At 33.4% G+C, this 20,350-nt stretch overlaps 1 protein-coding gene across 1 annotated transcript in view; it reads right to left on the bottom strand.

Annotated features, from left to right (window-relative positions):
* Positions 1 to 6,112, bottom strand: part of LOC131050435 (serine carboxypeptidase 1-like) — a 47,092-nt gene extending 40,980 nt beyond the window's left edge. Inside the window, exon 1 of the mRNA XM_059211520.1 lies at positions 5,530 to 6,112. Coding sequence (XP_059067503.1) covers positions 5,530 to 5,590 — 61 coding nt within the window. The 5' untranslated portion in view covers positions 5,591 to 6,112. The remainder of the gene's footprint in view (positions 1 to 5,529) is intronic.
* Between the last annotated feature and the right edge of the window lie 14,238 nt (positions 6,113 to 20,350).

Here is a 20,350-nt window from a genome sequence, read left to right as displayed (position 1 = left end):
CTATATTGAGCAACCTGAGGGTTATGAGATTCAGGATAGATTAACTCATGTGTGCAGGTTGAAGAAAGCTCTGTATGGCCTTAAACAAGCTCCTCGTGCTTGGTATGAAAGAATTGATAAATACTTGTTAAGTCTAGGTTTTTGCAAAAATGATGCTGACTCTAACATATACTTTAAGTTAGCCAATGACGAAATGCTAATTCTAGTTCTATATGTGGATGACTTATTTCTTACTGGTAAAGATGAACTTATCATTAGATGCAAGAAAGAACTAGCTTCAGAAATTGAAATGAAAGACTTAGGTCTAATGCATTATTTTCTAGGTCTAGAAGTATGGCAATGATCTAACGAAATCTTTCTAAGTCAACGAAAGTACACTATTGACATTTTGAAAAGATTTAGAATAATGGATTGTAAACCTATGTCTACTCCTATGGAATCTAACTTAAAGAAGTTAATTGTTTCTGCAGCTAACTCTGATTTTGCAGATCCATCAGAGTACCGGCAGTTGATTGGATCACTGATGTATCTAGTTAACCCTAGACCAGACATATGTGAATGCTCTTATCCAATTTATGAGCATGCCTAAACATGTTCATCTTGTTGCAGCCAAGCACATCCTAAGGTACTTGCGAGGCACAGTTGGTTTTGGGCTGAAGTATCCACTTAACACTTCGATAACCTTGGAAGGTTATTCAGATGCGGACTGGCCTGGAAGCGTCAAAGATAGGAAAAGCACCTTCGATATTTGTTTCAACTTGGGATCCGCAATGATCTCTTGGGCTTGCAGAAAACAATCCTCAGTGGCATTGAGTACTGCTGAAGCTGAGTATATTGCAGCAAGTGTAGCTTTTAGAGAAGCAGTGAGTTGTATCAAAATGTCCATCAATCCAGTGTTTCATGATAGGTAAAAACATGTGTAAACTCATTATCATTTCATTCGGGATATGGTGCAAAGAGGTGCTATTCAGCTGAAGTACGCCAGCATTGATGAGCAGGTTGCAGATATTCTTACCAAGCCTCTATCCAAAGTGAAGTTTGTGTACTTCAAGGACAGACTTGGTATTGTGGAAAATGAAACCCTAATTTAGAGGGAGTCTCAATCTCAGTGATACATTGTGTTGTATCAAACCACCCTCTACGGGCAATGTAAGGTGGTATTGTAATCTTCTTAGGGAGAAGTGTAATTATTAACCATCCTCTGTGGGCAATGTAAGATGGTATTGCAATCTTCTCAGGGAGAAGTGTAATTATTAACCATCTTCTGCGGGCAATGTAAGATGGTATTATAATCTTCTCAGGGAGAAGTGTAATTGTTAACCATCCTTTGCGGGCAATGTAAGATGGTATTGTAATCTTCTCAGCGAGAAATGTAATTGTTGACCATCCTCTACGGGCAATGTAAGATGGTAGAAAAGATCCTCTCCACCCTCTACGGGCAATGTAAGGTGGATCTAGTCTATGCTTGTGTGCGAGCTGGAAGATTATGTTATGTAATTCCATTCTTTGCATGTGTGCAAGATGGAAGATTATAGTTATGTTTCTCCTCCCTAATTAAGAGGGAGTGTTGATATTAATTAGGGAATGGTGGATTCCAATTGCCTTGGGCAACATTGGAATCCACCCAAAAGGGTTGGCCCCTTCCTCAAACGTGTAGGGCAGAGCCCTATACCTCACGACAACCTTAAGACCTCGCCTCACAAACTTAATCACTCAACGTGTGGATAAATAGGGCCAACCCTATTCATAAGGCATTTAAGGAAAATATAATTAAGGTTAATTATAAAGAAAGCCGACCTAACTAAGGTTTCGCTCCTCATATAAGTAAAGGTAAGAACTCATTGTTATTCATTCAATTCAGTCAGCTAATTCATTCATGTGAAACCTACATGCCTACCTAAATGCAAACTTCAAGGAGACACATGACATTTGCACTTATAGCAATCTACATCTGCCATTAGGAGCTGCGAAATCCATCATGAGGAGTCAGCGAATTCCTTGAAGGTCTGCAATCTAGGTTATACCCAGCGAATTCCTTGAAGGTCTGCACAACGAATTCCTTGAAGGTCTGCAACCTAGGTTACTGGAGCAGCAGCATCCGTCTCTCAAATGACAGGAAGTGAATGTTGAAGGCAGCCATCTCAATCTGTCATACCTCTTGTGACAACAACATCTGAACCTACAAATACATGAGATAAGTGTTGTAATGATTGCATAACTATAATCCATAATCAGATCTGAGGATCTTTTCTGGCTGGGTTTTTCCTCCTAGGAGGTTTTCCCAGAGTAACTATGCCTTGTCTTTATTTCTTTCTATTTCTTTACTATGCTTAAATCTGAAACTATAAATCTCTAATCTAATTAATCTAATCACTAAACAAATTCTGATTTTCTGAGTTTTAGTTAATCTGAAAGTGTTAAAATTAACAATAAGAACTTGCAAAGTTGGAAATAAGTGGAACTTTCTCCATTTTGACAATGAAAAGTTTAAAGGCTAGAGGTAGGAGGCTATCCTTGAAGGCCCACGATTCCCTTGAATATTCATGGACTCCCTTCTTAGAGTGTTGTGATTCTATTATTTGTTGTTAAACTTGTTATCTAATGAGCGAATGGATTAACAAATGAATGAAGAAATTTTAATGATGTTCACGAGACCCAGTACTCTAAGGGACCAAGACGCACCAAATTAAACTGTTTTCAAGTTCTTTTCCATGTCGGATCTTCTGTTATATATCTTGAATAAAGGCTCGCTGAATTTTTAAAATTATTGATGAATCGCTGCTTTTTTATGGTTTACACCTCTCCTTATACCTTTTTCAGATAGGGCTAGACTATTGGGAGACACCCACTTCTCACAAAACAAACGAATTTCTCCATATTCTCCCCCTACCTCCTTCATCAAAGTGTCTACCTTCAATAATGTTGACTGGTAATTACTCCAAACATGGAGCGGCCGGAATAGTTTGCAACTTCAAATATATTCAATGTAACTCATTTTCAAACCATGGCGTCCACCATTTTATATTTAAAAAATTGAATGGAGGAGGTAGCTCTAGTGATGGAAACCAAAAATGGAAATAACAAACACAATAAATCACTCACTCTTCAAAACTTTTCGACCTTGTACTAGAGATATTTACTATGAGAATGTAAGTTGACTATATTTTCTTGTCTTGATTACAACAGAAAGCTTGTACCAATCTACTATGAGAATGAAAGTTGACTATATTTTCTTGTCTTGATTACAATAGAAAGCTCCCTAGATGATATGCTTGGATATGTTGGTAAACTATGTGATGTGAAAAAGTGATTACAGGATAGTCCAAAAATAAACACAAAATCAAGGAGATTAGAGCTAGTTCAAGTAGGAATCAAAAGCTCAAAGATGAACTTTGCAGTGGAAGACAATGGAGTTGGTTTGTGCATTTTGATATGATCGAAAAAGTTGAATTGAATGTTGAATGTTAAATTGACTGCTATCTCTACGTTTTTTATTGTCAGAATGATCTCATATGAGTAATTGACAATGAGCCTTGAAGTGTTAATTATCTAAGTTTTTCTCCTAGAGGATTGTAATTTATATAATCAGTTTTTCCAACTCTTGTGCAAACCCATCCAAGGATCCTCTCCCATAATTTCATGACAAGAAAATTACAAATCTGATATTACAAAATTTTCCATCGCTAGATTGAAAAATGTCTTGATTCAATTTCGAAGGATCTATAAAATCCATATAGGAAATGATAAACTTTGTCTGTTAGATTTTTCATCTTCGAGTGGCGAATATAATATTTCAAGTTCTATGAGTACTCCTAAATTGCGAAGCTCCTTTGACTGAATAATTTTAGTAATCAAGTTCTATGGTTAAGAGATTAGTTGGATTCTGAACAATAATAATGATCTAAGAACTTATGGCTCATATCAGTCTCCAACTTTTCACATGTCACTAAGAACATGGTTAGCAGGAGTTTACCTTTATTCTTTCCTCAATCTGAGTAGACACAGCTTTTTGGGATGCTTATAATATTGTTTTTAAATTTTTGGCCAGTTTTAGTAGACATTGCTTTTTGGGTTGATTTAGCCTTACAGGGCTGGTGCATAAGAATATATACTTTGGGGACTTCTTTTCTCTTTGAGAGCTGGTGAGCAAGAATCTAATCAATCAATTTATGTAGAAAGCTTACAATCAAGTGTTTTGAGATCAATAACCATGAGTGTTGCAGCCTGCAGAAATGGGAAGTGTGAGTGATATAAGGGAATGGATCCATAGTAGCTTTGGAAATTGCATGTGAGAAGTTGTAACCTCTACTATTCACAATAAGGAGTTTACTCTTCAAGTTCATGCCATAGATCTCCATGAGAAGATAAAACAAATTCTGATGAAAGAAAATGTGTAGTTAACACACTGCTCACCACACACCATCATCTATGGTAGCTTTGATCTCTGCTAATCAAGAGGTACAGTCAACACAAAACATCATAAATGCATTGACTATACGTTAAGCTGGCCATTTATAACCCAACTTACGTTCTCAGCTAGCCATATATGCATTGAACATGTTCTGAACTACACACATATATATGTTCTTAACTATCCATATATGAATTGAATATAATTGTATAAATTAAGTATAAATCAATACTTTGTGCCGTTCATATATAAATTAAATGTATTTTCTGAATTATTCATATACACTTTGAATAAACCATATACGTTGAATTTCCACAAGATTATCCATATATATGCATTGAAAGTACTCTCTGGATAATCCACGCATACTTGAATTCTTATATATATATATATATATATATATATATATATATATATATATATATATATATATATATATATATATATATATATATATATATATATATATATATATATATATATATATATATATATATATATATATATATATATACTTTGAACTGTCCATATACATTGAATTTAGAATCCATACATGCATTGAAAAATACTCTCTGAACTATCCACGTATACTTGGGGCTACCTATATACACTTTGAACTGAATTCATATCCATATCCATTGAATTTAGATAGGATAATCCATACATGCATTGAAAATACTCTCTGAACTATCCACGTATACTTGGGGCTACCTATATACATATATATAAAGATTCAATATATTTCCTGAATTTTTCATATACACGATGAAAATATACAGTCCAATAATATTTAGAGGATCATCCATAGATGCCTTGAAAATACTCTCTGAACTATCCACATGTACTTGGAACTGCCTATATATATGCTTTGAACAGAAAATATATCATTTTAATATGTACCTCATGAAACTGTCCCATCTATATATATATATATATATATATATACTCTCAATTACGTACATAAATGTAACATATAACTTGAACTGTCCATATAACTTCTCTGAACTATCCATCTATGAACTGACTAGGTACAGACTTGAACTATTCATATGACTATGTTGATATATTCATATATACATTGACAATATACTTAGAACAGTATAAGGATGGATACACACCCGGTATATATGCTGTAAGGCTGGCTTCCAATGTAGCCAGGGAAGGACTCGACCCATGCATCTTCTGGTGCTTGTTCAGCCACCTGAAGTGAACCCACTAACAAAAAGTAAACAACAATGCATAAAAATGCTTCTCGAGTGCATTTGTTAGAAAACATTCTTGCAGAAGATGCCTTTGCAAGTATAACATCACAGAAGTTGGCGTTCATATACTTGAAATAATTCACTGTGGATTCCATTAAGACAAACCATTGCAGACAAACCATTGTCCCTTTTTTTGGAATTCTAAGCAGGCATCATTAATTTATTTGACTGTGGGACTGGGTGTTACCATTAATTTATGTTTTTGTGGGCTGTGGAGAATCATTTTTCTCATGCAAAATTACTGGACTTCTGGTCTTTGAAACTACTCATTTCATTCCTCGTTATTATATATTGGAATCGTGATCCTCTTCTTGCATTGTTCAATGCACTATGATATTCTCACGCACTCATCTTAGCCTTAATTTATGATTTTTGATTTTCAGATGGTCAAGGAGAAATAAATATGTTCAATTCACCTATGATATTTGATATTCAGATGCTTTGGCACTATCTGACGAATGTTAGATCTTGTTAGAGGTTTTTATCGACGAATGGTAGATAGATAGCTGTGTTTACGAGGAAGGTTAGCTAATGTGTTTAATGTGTTTAGGACTATGTAAAGAAAGGCAATACCAGTCAGATTTGTTTTTGATATGTATAAAAACAAACTCTTCTTTATCTTGGAAAAAGAAAGGCAACATCAGTCAGATTTGTTTTGATAGTTTTATTTATCTAAATTAATATATAACTCTTTTTTTATTTGAGAAAAAAAGGTAATGTCAATCAGATTTGTTTGATGATTTTAATTATCAAAGTTAATATATATCAGCCACTAATTGAATGGTAGATAGAGTAGATGTATTTCTATCAATGTTAGATAATGTATATAACTCTTTCTTTATCTGGAAAAAGAAAGGCAATGTCAATCAGATTTGTTTTGATGATTTTAATTATCTAAATTAATATATATTGGCCATCAATTGAATGGTAGATAGATTAGATGTGTTTCTATCAATGTTAGATAAGGTGTTTGATGTTAATGATAGAGATCAGTTTGGAATTTTGTAAAGGTGGGGGCATCTATGGTATTAAAATAAGGATAAAAATAGACTCTTTTTTCATTTAGAAAAAGAAAAACAATAAAGTTATATAAAACCAATGATTTGTTTTGATAGTTTTAGCATTTTTTTAATAATGTTTCATTTAAATTGGTATATGATCTTAACTAGCAATTGCATTTTGGTTTGTATGGGTATGTCAAAGAGGTGTGGAAGGTCAATTAGTGAAAAAATTGGTCTATTTTTTTCATAAATATGTGTTGTACATAAGGTCAATTAGTAGGCCATGATTTTGCTTGTGCAGCAAAGGTCTCATTGGAGAAGTGATAGCTTCTAGTCAACTATGCATCCACATAGAGGATCCAATCATAACTGAAATGAAATATTTGGATCAAGAAGATGATCAAGTTTCATTACCAATAGTCTCATGATATGTTTGCAATAGGGTGAGAGGGAGAGAGCAATAGAGATAAATCTGGAAAGAGGGAGAAATAGATGGGGCAAGAGTGGGAGAGATCTATGAGTAAAGAGATAGATATAGAGAAGAAGATAGAAATATAGATAGAATTGGAAATAGAGATGGAGAAAGAGGGGAGAGGAATAGATAGAGATGGAAGAAAAATATAAATAGAGGAAGAGAGAGGGAGAGATAGAAAGATAGAGATAGAGATAGGAAGTGCTATATAAAGAGAGGGAGAGATATAGTGGTAGAGAGAGAAAGAGAGATGACTAGATAGAGATAAAGGGATAGATGGAAGAAGAAATATGGAGCTCGATAGATATAAAGATGAAAATAGATATAAATATAGAGGTCTAAAAAGAGGGAGAAGGAGAGAGAGAGAAAGAAGGATATAGATTGATGAATATAGGGAGACATGTCTTGAGATAAAGGGGAGAGAGAAAGATAGAGTGAGAGAGGAAGAGGGGAAAAAAAGATAGAGAAATAAAAATAGAAAGATATGGGGATAGAGAGGGATAGATAGAGAGATATATATAGATAGTGACATAGAGGGATAAATGTATATAAGGAGAGAGAGAGAGAGAGAGAGAGAGAGAGAGAGAGAGAGAGAGAGAGAGAGATGGAAAAATATAGAGAACTAGGTATATGTATACAAAGAGATAAATAGAGAGAGAGAGAGATATATATATATATATACGTATACAAAGAGATAAATAGAGAGAGAGAGAGAGAGAGAGAGAGATTGTACAAGAGAGAAGGAATGAATAAGAGGCAAATACAAAGGTGGCGATAATGATATATAGATAGAGAGAGAGAGGGAGAAATGGAAGGATGGAGAGAGAAGGAGACAGAGATAGAGAAATAGAGATAGAAAGAGGGAAACTATGAGAGAGGGGGGGAGTATAATGTTAGAAAGATAAAGATATAGGAAGTGATAGAGAGGTTGAGAGGGATATAGAGAGAGTAGCAGAGATGAAGGGAAATTGAGAGAGATAGATATATATGTATACAAAGAGATAAATAGAGAGAGAGAGAGAGAGAGAGATTGTACAAGAGAGAAGGAATGAATAAGAGGCAAATACAAAGGTGGAGATAATGATATATAGATAGAGAGAGGGAGAAATGGAAGGATGGAGAGAGGAGGAGACAGAGACAGAGAAATAGAGATAGAAAGAGGGAAACTATGAGAGAGGGGGGGAATATAATGTTAGAAAGATAAAGACATAGGAAGTGATATAGAAGTTGAGAGGGATATAGAGAGAGTAGGAGAGATGAAGGGAGAGGATTTTATAAGAGAGAGATGGAGATATGAAGGGATCAATAGGGAGTGTGTGTCTATGTATATAGATATATATAGAGATAGAGAGAGAGGGGGAGAGAGGTAATCAAATGACATGCTACCCTAAGCATAACTCACCAAGGACACATGTTTTCCTTGAATTACTAGCATGAAACAAGTAATCAAAAGTTAGTTTCTCACTCTCTCCCTCTCTCTTGTTCTCTCACTTTAAACTTTTAATTTAGGTTTTAAGTTGAATTTTATTTTATTATATAAATTAAAATAAACAATTCAAATATAATTAATCTATAATATATAAAATTTTAAGAAAACAAAAAGTATAAATTAAATTAATCTAATATCTTTTACTTGTTATTTATAATTTCAAACCTAAATAATTAAAATTAAATTTTAACCTAATGAAAATTAATCTTTAAAAGAAGAAAAATTAGAATAAATTGAGAAACAAGATAGAATCTTATAAAAGAAGATAACATTTAAAATATATTCTTATCAAGAGTAGAAACTAATAACTAGCATACCTATATTTTTAAAATCTAAGTACGCTGAGAGTAAAATTCAAAATATAAATATAAATAATATTTTATTTATAATGATATAAATATATATAAATATTAGATTTAATATATTTGATATTTATTTTCTCTAAAAAAGAATGTTGTAAATTTAATCCTTAATTGTAACCTAACCCTAATCATATCTCTAATTATAATTCTAACCCTTACCTTAACCATTATCTAATATTAAATATAACCCCAATTGAATCTAGACACTAACCCTATTTAAACCCTAATCTAACATTGATCCTAACGCTAATTCATCCCTAAACCTAATCCTATCTTTAGTTCTAATTATTCTAAACCTAACCTTAACCATAATCTAACATTAAATCTAACGTTAATTGACCCCTAATGCTTACCATGTTTAACCCCTACTCTAACATTAACCCTAACCATAATTAATCACTAACCTTAACCCTTTATAAACCCTAACCATAATTCAAAACTAACTCAAATATTTTTTATAACCATAATTTTACCCTAGCCCTAATTATCATGGGCCCTAATCTAACATTATCCCTAACCCTAACCTTACTAATCTAATATTAACCCTAATAATATTTAGACCATAATCATAATCAAACCCTAACACTAACCTTATTTTAACCCTAACCCTAACTTGAAGATTTCTCTTGAAACTCTAGTTGAATTCTAACCCTAATTAAAACTCTTATATGTAATTCTAATTCCAACCTTAACTCTAATTGACCTATAACATTAACTCTATTTGAACCCGAACCCTGATTAAATCCTAACTTAATTGAATTATATCCCTAACTATAATATTAATTAAACCTTAACCATAATTAAACTCTATCGATAAACTTGATTATATTTCAATCCTAATTTAAATGAACCTTAACTTTAACACTTATTAACCCACAACTCAAGTTGAACACTAACCTTAATCTTAGCCCTAACCCTTATTAAAACCTCATCCTAATCTTAGATTCTAATTCTAATTCTAACCCTAACTTTAACCGTTGTCTAACATTGAATCTAACCCTAATGCTAACATTTTTTAAACCCTAGTCTAACATTAATCCTAACCTCTATTTAACCCTAACCATAACAATAATTCAACCCCAATCATAACTAAAATATTTTCCCATAATTAAACCTTAATCTAACATTAACCCTAATCTTAATTGATAATCATAAAACTTAATTTAATATTAGCCCTAATGCTATTGAAACTTTATTTGTAATGTAACCCTACCCCTAATCATAATTTAACCCTAGTTCTAACACTAACTCAAAGATTCCTTCTATGATCCTAAATTTTGATACCTAATGGACTATTTAACCCTAGCCCTAACCTAATCTTAACCCTAACACTAACCCTAATTGTAATGGCAACCCTTATGCTAATTTTAATCTTAATTAAACCTAAACCTAAACCCTTGTTTAACCTTAATGTTAATTATAACCTTGATCTCAAACTTTATTCTATAATCTAACACTAACCCTAACCCTAACTTAACGATGCAAGGCATTAATTAAATTTTGTGGGTAGCAAATTTAACAAATGTAATGCTAACCCTAACTCTAAATGAACCTTAACTCTAAATTAACCATCACACTAACCCCATCCCTAAACTTGACCGTGACCTAAGCTATATCCTAGAATTTTAACCCTAATCCTTATCAAATTGTGACCCTCACCCTAATTAAACCCTAATCCCAACCATAACCTTGACCTTGACTTTAAGATTTATCCTAGAACCGTTACACTAACTCAACACTAATGGGTGTTGAAGCCTGGTTGTGTGGAAAATAATTGGCTATATTGTCTACATTCGATGTTGGAAAGGGTAATTTTGGGGGTAGGGTTTATGCCTGCAAAGGTGGCCAAGGGCATAGATGAGGAGAATCCTCAACAATTGATGTCATTTATTCTCTAGGCATAGGGGATGAACAAGGATGAGCGCATGACAGAAGCATATATTGATTGGGATTCGTTGATTCATTACTTGTGGGTGAAGGAACGAGAGCAGGCCAAATGAAAGAGGAAGGCGGGGTCGAAGAAAGAAATAGAAGCAAGATCCAAGATGAAAGAATGGTGTGTTAATGGGCCTTTGAAATAAATAAGGAAGAAATGAAAAGAAAAACATTGTTTTTTGTTTAAAGCTTTTTTATGTAGTTACTTGATCGACTGTTATATGTTTTAAATTGCTAAATTGTATAAATGGGTGTATAGGACAGAATACCAGTGCGTGGAAGTAGGGTTTTGGTTGATGTTTTGTCAGACTATGGACATCGTTTTGGAGCAAATTTTGGCAATGTTTCTTTGTGATGTGGGATAAATGATACTACAACTTATGTACTTTGTTTTGAATATCAATAAAATACATATAATTATAATAAAAAAAATGATTAAAAAATTTATGATTTTCAAAATGTATTAAAAAATAGAATGATTTCAAAAGATATATGAAATAAAATTGTAAAGAATATATATAATAATTAAGTTTTTTTTAATAGAAATATTTCTATTTAATTTTTCATTTGATTTAATGTAATTTAAACTGAATCAAATCCCTATAATTGGTTTTATTATCTATATTTTCACATAAAAAAAGAATTATTAAAATTTATATATCTATTTAGAAAAAATATTTTATTTACAATATCATAAATAATAAATAATGAAAAAAACTATTTAAAATAGACATTTCTTTTTTTAAATACAAAGAAATCCAAAAAAAACCTAAAAAATCTATCATTCCTAAAAATTTGCTCCTATAAAACCAATTTTTTTAAACCAATCATAGTGTAGATAAATATTTTCTACAATACCTTAAATTTAAAAATATAAATCTCAACTTTGGAAAAACCGAGTTTATTTTGAAAGCAAAAATAATAATCACTTTTGATTGGTGCAAACTAATTGATTGATTGGCTTTGAATGCAATAGTATTGGGCCTACAAGTACTAATAACTGACTAATGTGTATTCAGTGATTTTTTATTTTCTTTTAAAGAAAATATGATTTCTTTTATAGAAAGTTATTAAAGACAACCAACAAACATAAAATTTAAACTTAAATTAAAGATATATTTTTACAAAATATCTAAAATTATAGATAAATCTATGCATGTCCCAATTAAATTAGATAGTATAATTTTAAAGTTCATAAAATCATTTTTTAAAGGGAATTTCTCTTAATTGAATACTATAATGAATAAGTAACTAATCTGTACTCAATGAAAAATTATTTTCTTTTAAAGAAAAGCAATTTTCATTAAAGAATTTTATTAAAAATAGTCATCAAACATAAAATTTTAAAATTGAATTAAAAAGATATGTTTTTTAAAAATAGCTCAACAAAATCAATTAAAATTTTATTTTTAAAGCAATTCCTATTAATTGAATAATACAATGAACTCAAATTTAAAATTGATCAATAACACGTTGCTTTTTGCAAAATACAATAAGAACACCTCTCATTATAGTAGTTGGTAAGAGGCTTGGAATTTGACGGCCACCCCTAACTGTCATATGGATTTTTTATGACGATTTGGTCATTTCAATGGCCTTCATTTTATGTTTTAAGAAAAATATTAATTGTCAAAATAATAATAGTTTATGAATAATTTTATATAAATTCTTTTATAATAAATGTCAAAATATTAAATTTTATCTATTATGACAACTTTCTAAATTCATATTTAAGACAGTCTTATTAAAAATATTTAAAAAATTAAATTGACTAAGTTCCTAAACTCATATAAGAAAATAGAAACTATTCTAAAATTTCATATTAAATTTTATTTTTTTTATATTCCCATCAACTTGAGACCATTACATGACACTAATATTTGCTCATATAGAGCAACCACAACCATGACACTAATACTAGCTCATTTCAAGTAACCACACTAGAATCAACCTATGGAAGATCAAGAGTCACAAATTAGAATCCATTTATTAGAAACCACCATTAGCTCATTTCGAGCAACCACACTAGAATCAACCTATGGAAGACGAAGTGTCACAAATTAGAATCCACTTATTAGAAACTACCTAGAAGCCAACTGTGGAAGACTAAGAGTCGCAACTTTGAATTCCATATTAGATGTCCCTTTGGGATTTTTGAACTTTGATCTCCACAATGAGAACTCAATGCTTTAACCAATAGAACACAACCCCTTGGACCATATTAAAATATTTAAAAAATTAGAAGCAATTATATCTTATCATTTTAATTATGACAAGTTCCAAAATTAAAAACAATTATATCATTTCATTTCAATTATGACAAGTTTCTAAATTCAAATTCAAGACAATTTTATTAAAATATTTTAAATATTAAAATTGACTAAGTTTCCAAATTCATATAAGAAAATAGAAACTATTCTAAAAATTCATATTAAAATATTTTTAAAATAAGAAACAATTATATCCTACCATTTCAAAATATTCTAAATAAAACTGTATTTTTATAATACATTTTAAAATAATATATCAATATTATGAATTATAATACTATATAATATATATAATTACCTATTCTATTTTTTATGGTTTATTTTTTTGTAGTATAGCGAGAAGACTTCTTACAACAATCGCTTTTGACTTAGTCAATTCATGCCATCTAGGCAACAAGACCACATATTAGCTAAATAGAGTACTAGTGTCTATGATCCATATAAATAACATTGACCCATATGTACATCTAAAGGAACCATATACATTGACGAATAACATATATACTCTATGTACAAAAAACTGATCCATATACATCATATTGCTCTATATATAACAAAAATGCGTCTAACATAATCTACTGCACAAAATGAAGGTAACATCCTTTTTACTCCTTAATTCACACTCTCCACCCATATAATGTTTCTATTCCATTGCATTGTTGTTGTTGCAACTAGCTGGACTGTCTACTATTGCCTTTCCACCTTCCTAGCTTCGTTGATTTTGTTCATGAAGGCCTCCAGTGCATTCACAAATGGTGATCTATCATTGTAGTTACACATTCGAAATACCCCTCCAAGGAGATTCATTCAGCCTCCCCAATCTGAACTAACTTTATGCCAACGACTATCGTTTAGACAACCTTTTGCATGTAGGGGATAAGGATGCTTGTCTTGTGTGGCGAGTTTGGGAGGGGCCCCTATCCTTTAATCAACAGAAGAGAGATTTGTTCCCTGGCAACTATATAGTCTAGTCTAGTCTAGTTTAGTCTACTATTCTCTATCTTGAATTTGGACCATGTGTAGCCATGAGATAATTCTGATAGGTAGACTCTAGTGATTCCATCCTTTATAAATCTTTCGAAATTCTTCTTCTCTAGCTTAATAATAATGGTGACCTGCATTTCAACATTGTAAAGGATGTGTCTTCTCAAAGGCCAAGTAAGCAACCTACTCTTACCTTGAAATTTCTCTTCATTTTTAAGGGACCGAATCATCCACAGAATCTCACATGATAACAGAGACCAAAGTAGACTACTATCTTTTTTAATACTATTATTGAATCAGAAACAACATCATGATAAGAGAAACTGTCAAAAAAGTTAATTCCAAAGTTGTTACAAATCTCTTTAGCTATAACACAGTCAAAGAAGATATGCATAATAGATTCAACAACCCTAAAAATACTACAAATAACAGTATCTTGTTGCTTATTCTTAATAGGTAATCTATGAAGATTAAATAACCATTTAAAAAAATTCATCTTGGGTGTGATATTACTACCCCATAAATAGGAAAAGACCTTACACCAATCATTATTACTACAATTCAAGTTCCACACAGAATTAATACAATCAATCAAATCAACATTACTGCATAAAGAATCACAAACCGATTTGGCTTTGGTGTTCTTCAGCAGAGTACCATCCACCCATTTGAAGAGCTTAAATATATCATCCTCCACAAAGCACCGCTTGGGGAGTTGGAGACAAGAATTGGCCTCCCTCAATACGGAGTAATTCCTCTTGTTAGACAAAGGAAAGTGGAATTTTTGACAGCTATCATTCCAAGAAATTAGCTAAAAATTAATAATAATATCATTAAAACAACAAATACCTTTGAGATTCCATTTTTTAGCTAAACAACCTTGGACGAGGGCTAGGTGCCTACCTCTGTGGTATAAGTTCCACTAAATGGACCTCGCGCCACAAAGGGTATTATTATTACTGATGGTTCCATTATGATAAATTAAGCTTCTAATATTTCCACATGCCTTCCATATAACCTTGAAGACGCTAGATCCAACTGGGGAGACAAGGAAACTACTAGTATTGAGGTCACTAAAGCGGGGGGCAACTTCCAGGTTTTAGATTGTTTAGGTACATAAAGTCTAATGTTATTTCTAATTAGAACCTTCCATGGTTCATTGCCCTCCGAGGCATGAAATATCCATTTAGCCGCTAAGACAATCCCCTGCATCTTAAGGTCCTTGAGACCTAGTCTACCCATATTCTTGCTCAGACAACACCACTATCATTTAACCGAGTGCCACTTCCAATTAGCTTTACCATCTGACCACAAAAAATTCCTAATTACTTTCTACATATAATTGATCTCATAATCGTTAAACACCCACATAGAGGCATAATAAAGGTTATAAGAAGAGAGGATCTTCTAACAACCATAAACATGTATTCTTTATTCCATCTACTTAGCTTATTTTCAATCTTCCCTTTGATCCACAACCACGTTTCTTTTAGACATGGATTGACTACAAAGGGTATACCAAGGTATCTAAATTTCTTAGAGGTGTTGTTCCATTGAACATGTACTTACTGAGCCACATAGGGAGAGCAGCATCCCATCCAAGCAAGGTGAAATTGGCTGATGATATCTTGGCCCCTGAGGCATCACAGAAGAGATTCAGTTTCAAAGTCAATGAGTCCATGTTTGCCTCATAAATATCTAGGAACAATGTTTATAAACTAAATGTTGATCAGATCTTCTTTATTAGGTAGAGAGGTGCCTTTGACCTTTGGGGAGTAGCAAGAGTCTCTAAAGAAAGAGAAAATAGCTTTAGATGCTATAAAAAATAATGCGAGGGAAAGTGGGCACCCTTGCCTAATAGATCTCTCTAGAGTAAGGGGTTGGGTATGGAAGCCATTGACCTCAACCTACACAAAGGCATCTTTTAGCAAAATCTGAATCATCTAACAAAATTCCTTAGGAAATTGTAATGCTTTTAGGTAAGGAAAATCCATTCAATCTTGTTGTATTCTTTCTCAAAATCAATTAAGAACATTGCGACATTTTGATTGATGCACTTAGCCCTATTCATGGCTTCCCAGTTGGTGATGAGATTGTCAAGTATGTATGTGCCTTTGATGAAACTAGTTTGGGTATTACTCACAAAGATGGGCAGAATATCCACCAACAACGCAATTATTTTTTCCAATATATTTTAGGACATATTTAGCAATGTAATAGGCCTTCAGTTTTTTATGAGGGATTTGTCTCCATCTTTAGGGACTAGCTTAATCACCCCCTTATTAATTTTATCCCCCAACAAGCCCCTATTCAACATTTCCTCATATACCTGTAGCAAGTCCATGCCTATCCACTCCTTAGTTTCTTTGTAAAACTCAATAAGAAGCCTATTAGGACTAGGGGGCATTGTCATTGTTGAGGGTGTTGATGGCCTTATTGATCTCCTCAAGTGAGATTAATTTCTTGAGAGCATTAGCCTGCCCCTTTGATATCGTCCCCGGGATGAGAGATATGCATTTCTCTCTTGCATTTTGACTAGCTAGGAAATTCCCCTTAGAGGAGAATAGCTTCTGATAATATAGGAAAAAAGCTTCTTTAATTTCACCCTTGTCCACCAGTTCTTTACCCTCTTCCCTTGAAATTCTATCAATTATTTCCTTAAATTATTTCTGCCTCGACATATTGAAAAAGAACTTGGATCCCTTGTCCCCTTGCTCTAACCAATTCATTTTGGCCCTCACCTTGAGCCCTTAGATATTTTTAGTCTAAAGGCTCCTAAGTACATCTCTAGTGGGCCAAAGAAGTTAAGAGGTCAAGCTTGGCGAGGTCCATCTGGTTTTGGGACTCAACAACTAATAAGTTCTCAACCAGGTCTCTTTCTAGCTTCCTCTCATCTTTGGCTTTCTTCTTCCTAGCTGTTTGAAATAGGACCCTCCGACAGTTGACATTGTTGATCCACCTATCAATGGAAGATGGACTGTGGCAATCCCATTTATTAATTTGCCTAATCATATAGACGACACACGTAGTATCTTGGTCCTTAAATAGGCTAGTGTTGAGAATAAAGTTGTCCTCTCTTTTAGTAGATGTGTCAGAATGATAAGATGATGATCTGGTAGAGTGTATGGGCATACTGTAACTACAGTCTCATCATCCTCCCGCTTGAAAGAGAAGAAGGATCTCTATTAGCATATAATTTGTCTATCCTACAATATATCCTCTTCCTCCCTTGTTGGTAGTTGCACCAAGTGTTCTAAATGGACCTATATCGATTCCTTTTACCTTCAAGAGGATCAAAGTGTCTAAGCTTTACCTTCATCCTTGTCCAATAGACCTTCTCACCACATTTCCACTCTAAACCCAGCCCTCCTAGTTTATCCTCCTAATGCTCAATCATATTGAAATCCCCTCCAATTATCTAGTGGATATCCAAGAGTGTACACATCCATTTCCATAATTCAACTCTTCCTCTATAGTCATTTGATGTGTACAGAGAGAACACTCCAACTTTAGCATCATGATTGTTGATAATGGACGATAGAACCCTATTACATGGGGAAGACCCATTATCAGTGACCCAATTACCCCATTTTGCCACCTATTAGGACAACAACCCCCCCTTTTCCTTTATCATGTTTAGCGGAAAATTGGCTTTCATATTTTCAGATGTATCTGAGGTTAACATCCAATGTGAACTTAGTGGCTTTTACTTACTAAAACAACATAATATTAGTATGTTTGTGTTGGTTCAAGAATATCTTGACCACATGCTTCTGGTTTGGGGATTCTAACCACCTAGCATTCCATGATATGCAATGTAATTCCACAAGACACATTAGAAAGAGATATGAATTGCAGCCTTAAAGTTGTCAAAGCATTTAGGAAGCTCTTTGTTCTTGTTTAATGAACTGACCATTTCGACAACGATTAAGATCTCGTGGTTTTTTTTCTTAGGATTTTTTCTAATGTCTTGACCTAAAAGTTGCTCCTCCTTAGAAACAAAATCACTGGATATCAACTTTGTTTCTAGATCTGACTCTAATGGGTGAGTATCAGTGGTGATTGCACTAAGACCCACACTAGAGGATTCATAGGGTACTATGGTCAACTCATGGGCCTCATTAGGAACCTCATGTCTAACAAGGGGATCATCAGTAATAATATCAAAAAAATATTCATTCTTACCAAGACTAGAGTGAAGGATATCATTGGCAGGAATCAAGATACTATAGAATTGAGTTGATGGCTTTAGTCTTCTTCTCACCAAGGGGAGAGATATGATCTTCCTCCGAGGGCGAAAAATTGCAACTATCGATCTCACCATCTTGGGGAATCACCATCTTAGATTTTGCAAGAATACTAAAATTGTTTAAAAGCTTTAGGGAGACAATTCTCCCTTTGGGGTTAACCAAACTATCTATTTCACTTAGCTTCATAATAACCTAACTCTTCTCTTCAATATTCCTAACTATAGATTTAACAAGGGAGTAATTATCATTTTCAATCACACTAACCACCGACGACTTAGGTTGAGAGTCATCATCCATTGGAGCAGATAAATGGAAGATAGAGGGGGACTCATTAGGAGATTGTCATTAGGGAACTCAGGGGGTAAACCATTAGAGGTGTCATTCGCTTTACCAAGAGGCTTGTATTTCATATGAATATGGAAACTCCTCTAGATATGGCCCTCACATCTACATAAAAAGCAAACATTAATCCCACCAAGGGTTTCAATAACACATGCAATAGGTTAATTTTAATGAATCTGGGGAGGCCTTTGCTCGAGTTAATTGAAATTAACACTTGGTATCCATGTGGGGAACAAGGGATTGGGTATTATCCACCCTAAGAACCTCCCTGATAAACTCTAGCATTTGAGGGATAATGTTCCAAAACAGAGGAAGGAGATTCTTAACCACAATCCATCTAGGGCAAGATAGCGCCAAGATTTCATCACAAACCGCTTCAAGCGACCATTTGAGGGCGCTAAAAGTGCAACTCCCAATGATCGAATAATGTCTCTCAACCAAAGTTCCAGGACTCACCAAAACTCGGCGAGTCACGGGTCGAGTCACCCTCGGCGAGTCCTGGGTGGCTCAAACCCGGACTCGGCGAGTTTTGGCCGAGTCCTGGCGAGTCCTGGAACTCGGTGACTCGGCTCGGACCCGGCGAGTCCTGAGCCCAAAACTCGGCCGGCGTAAACAACCGAAAAAAGCAAAAAAAAAACATTTAAAAAATGGTTTTGCTTGCTTTTTTTTTCATTTATATTTTTAGCTTAGTTGTAAAAGGCATCTCATTTCATTCTATTGAAAAAATAGGAGGAGAAGAGTGAGTTGTGAGGAAAAAGAAGAGAGCATAGTAGGGCAACCAGCAAGGAGGAGGAGTAGAATTTCTTAATACTTGCATTTGGTGCATCAAAAGCTTATTAGAGAGGATTGGAAAGAGGTTGCATTTCATTTCAACCTTCTTATAAGAGGTAAGATTTATATTTTTTGGTTTTTTTGGTCTTTTATAAGCAAAATTTACATTTTTTTTGTTTTCTTAAAACTTAAAAAAATCAGCAAACCCTACAATGTACATTTTTTTTGTTTAAAAATGTACATTGTAGGGTTTGCTGATTTTTTTATGTTTTGAAATGAAAAAACAATCTACATGGTAGGTTTGCTAATTTCTTTGAAAAAAATGATGCAAATTCTATTACATTGTTTTTTGTATCAAAATCAGAACATTGCTATTATATTTTTTTTTGTATTAATTTATAATTTAACAATGGACAAATATTCATTTTTTTTGTAATTGTGTCTTATTCCAGCAACCTTCAACTTTTGAAAACAATGTCTACTTCCAGTCCTCCTCATAGAGCAATCCCAGGTAGAAAAGATCCAGCTTGGAAATATACAGAACCTTTTCCTGGGCAAAAAAAAGGAGAGGCAAAATGTAAATTTTGCAAAACAATCTTTCATGGAGGCATAAATAGATTGAAATACCACCTTATCGGCATACGTGGCCATGATGCAGAGCCTTGCACAAAAGCACTTCCTGAGGCTATTCGCGAGTGCCAAGTGCTATTAGAAACATTTGAGACTTGAAAAGAAATAAAGAAGAGGCAAAGGGAGAAGTTGGCTCAAGCTAGCATTGGTTGTGTTGGAGAGGCCTCTTCC

This window comes from Cryptomeria japonica, chromosome 1 (genome assembly GCF_030272615.1).
Source record: "Cryptomeria japonica chromosome 1, Sugi_1.0, whole genome shotgun sequence".
Taxonomy (NCBI): Eukaryota; Viridiplantae; Streptophyta; class Pinopsida; order Cupressales; family Cupressaceae; genus Cryptomeria; species Cryptomeria japonica.
Note: the sequence above shows the minus strand (reverse complement) of the source record. Positions and strands in the feature narration are given on the sequence as shown.